This window comes from Solanum dulcamara, chromosome 8 (genome assembly GCF_947179165.1).
Source record: "Solanum dulcamara chromosome 8, daSolDulc1.2, whole genome shotgun sequence".
NCBI classification, from domain to species: domain Eukaryota; kingdom Viridiplantae; phylum Streptophyta; class Magnoliopsida; order Solanales; family Solanaceae; genus Solanum; species Solanum dulcamara.
In genome coordinates, this window is record NC_077244.1 from 68,886,515 (window position 1) to 68,889,226 (window position 2,712).

The 2,712-nt window shown below is 33.2% G+C and overlaps 1 protein-coding gene across 1 annotated transcript; it reads right to left on the minus strand.

Moving 5' to 3' along the window:
- Positions 1–552: 552 nt before the first annotated feature.
- LOC129900626 (uncharacterized) lies at positions 553–1,443 on the minus strand. Its single transcript, XM_055975638.1, has one exon. It carries the CDS (start codon positions 1,242–1,244, stop codon positions 687–689), a length of 558 nt encoding a protein of 185 aa, XP_055831613.1. The 5' UTR covers positions 1,245–1,443; the 3' UTR covers positions 553–686.
- Positions 1,444–2,712: the final 1,269 nt, after the last annotated feature.

A 2,712-nucleotide genomic window follows, 5' to 3' on the forward strand; every position in this document is an offset into this window, starting at 1 on the left:
TTGTCATTTGATCCAATGTTGCTATAGATTTTAGAGACATTTACAAAGAGTGCTTATTGCCTCTAAATATACATATTTAGCAGACAATTAAACTATTGTTATTAATTAATTACCGGCTAAAGATCATTTTTAATAGAATGTAGGGCGGGAAAGTTGGTTATTTCTATTTTCTACAAATTTTCTCTTTGACATGTTGCAAGAATCCAGCTTGAATTTGGACCAAATTAATAACTGGAGTTAAATTCGGGCTTTTGATACTGTCTAAATGAAATTCCAAAAAAAAATAAAATCCAAACTCTCAGTAAGTACCAGGTTTGATAGACAGGTAATATTGAATATATTAACTCCGATCCAATTAATAATTTTAGATTAGATTTTTTCTTGGCTCTCGAAAGAAGGAAGAAACTTAACTTGCTAAGTGCTAACCGCGTTCAATATAATAAGCTTTATTTCAACTTTTAACAATTCGTAATTTAGCATTTTGCTTCTCTCATTTTCAAGTTGAAAAACAAAAGAGTAACAATAAGTCGACAGTGAAATGAAGAGTGAATATTTGTGGATGCAAAATCACAGCCTTGAATGTATTAATTATAGGATGAAAGCAATTATCGAAGGGAGGGACGTATTATCACATTTATAAACTCTTGTAAAAAATACCCCAACAAGAAAAGAAAAACTCCAAGCTATTAAGCAAAAGCGGAGGCTTCTCTTCTCAAATCTCTGTAAAATCTCGAAATGAATTCATCAGCTTTCTGGTCTACGTGGCTAAGCATGTCACCGTCTGATGTTAGAGGAAAAGGAGAGTCTGTGATCCTTAATTGCCTTACCGTTGGAGTCCTCCCGAATCCAGGCAAAGCAGGTGATGCTGTTTCGCTCTGAATCATCTCCAATGCCTTCAAAACGGCAGCATTCATAATTAAAACGTCATCGTGTTCGGACTGATTATGCTTATTATTAATACGCTTGTTAAGGTTGAAAGGGAGGTGGAAAGCAGGGCTGTTACTGCAGCTGAACTCGTAATACTCTTGAGAAGTGCATTGATGGGCTCCCTGATTAATATTATTATGTCCCTGGAACATGAGATTTTGGAACGCGGCTTTTCCAGCAATTTTGCCACGTTTCATTAATAAATTCAGATCGAACATTAGTTTCCTCTTTGATGATAACCCTTTTCTCAGCATGAAGTAAGCCAGGCGGACTATCTTCCACAACTTTTTCCCTATAACTGGCAATTTTTCATCCATTTTCTTGTCTAATATATTAGATCTTTTATTTGAATTTTGGGTTTTTGTTGTTTCACTTAAGAAGGAGAGACAACTTTGGAGGAGAGTTAGTAAAGAATTGTGGTTTTATGAGAAGCAATGAGTAAGTGGTATATATAGGGGACGGGCCTTCATATAGAGGAAGAGGATGCCGTGAAGTAATGTATACTTTGACACGTTTAGGGACGGACCACTTATATTTCGACTTCATTCAATATTCTAATACTCCAATGATTAGTGGTGAATTTCAATATAGAGCTTTAGGACTCTCCTTTTAAGTCATTGTCACCCATCAAACAAATTTCACTCCCTCGCCTTTCACATGGATTACAAATGGTATTTAGGGGTGTGAAACATGCGGCTTCAGTTGAATTGGCCGGTTAAAATATGTTGAATCAATAAGTGAGTGTGTTGTTAAATTGTTCAATGATTATTTGATTTGAGATGAATTAAATCAAAATGGACTAAATAATGAATTAATCATAATTTAATTTGCTCAATTCTTATTAAGTTTAAATTTACTTAATGTTTTTTCTTTATGAATTGTTCAATGACCTAATTTTTTTCCCCTTTATTATTGCAATATAACATATATCAAATAAAAATAAGTCTTTTGAAATATTTTGATTAAATTTCTCATATGTCAACTTTCACTACATATTAAGCACAAATCAATTAAGCTTTTAGATGGACTGAAATGAACGAAAATGAATTGTTAATAGTTGACCAATTGGGGTGATTCCCATGTTATTGGAATACCAGATACATGTGAGAATGGCGAGCAAGAATTGTTATGTAATCCAGATATATGTGAATTCATTTGGATACAATGTATGTAGAATAAATTACAATTAATTTTGACCTATGTATCCTTTAATATATGAATCTGGACGTATCTGAATGTATTTGAATGCACCAAAATTTGATAAGATACATAATATTACAAACTAGAATGTGTCTAAGTAAATAGTTTCTAAACTAGTGAAATTTATGCCGATTTAGTTTCCTTTTAGAGTACCCCTTTAGTTAAAGACTTAAAGTGACACCACTTATCCAAACAATCTCCTAATGTGTGTATATATAACATCTGGCATACCCATCCTCATCTTCTTACACAATTATTGTTGTACCATAGAAATGGATTAGGAGACACATAATTATATCCACTACTCATACTGAATATGCAGGTTTTATTTTAACTTTTTGTTGCCTTTTCTCTGTTTTATTTATTTACATTTCAAACCCCTCCCTCTATGATTGAGCGCCACTTTTGTAAGACGAGCTGTACCCTCTAGCCCCCCAACCCCACTCACCCACGCATCCACCCAAAAAAACAAAACTTGTCTTAGAGTTGTCAAAAGACCTTGTTTACAAGAAACCATATTATTTTTTTCTTAAATTGACAATGATTACTTCTATCTCTATCAGAGATCGATGTTTCGTTAATTTT

Coding starts and splice junctions, on each gene's coding strand:
- LOC129900626 (XM_055975638.1), bottom strand. CDS start 1,244: ATGGATGAAAAATTGCCAGTTATAGGGAAAAAGTTGTGGAAGATAGTC.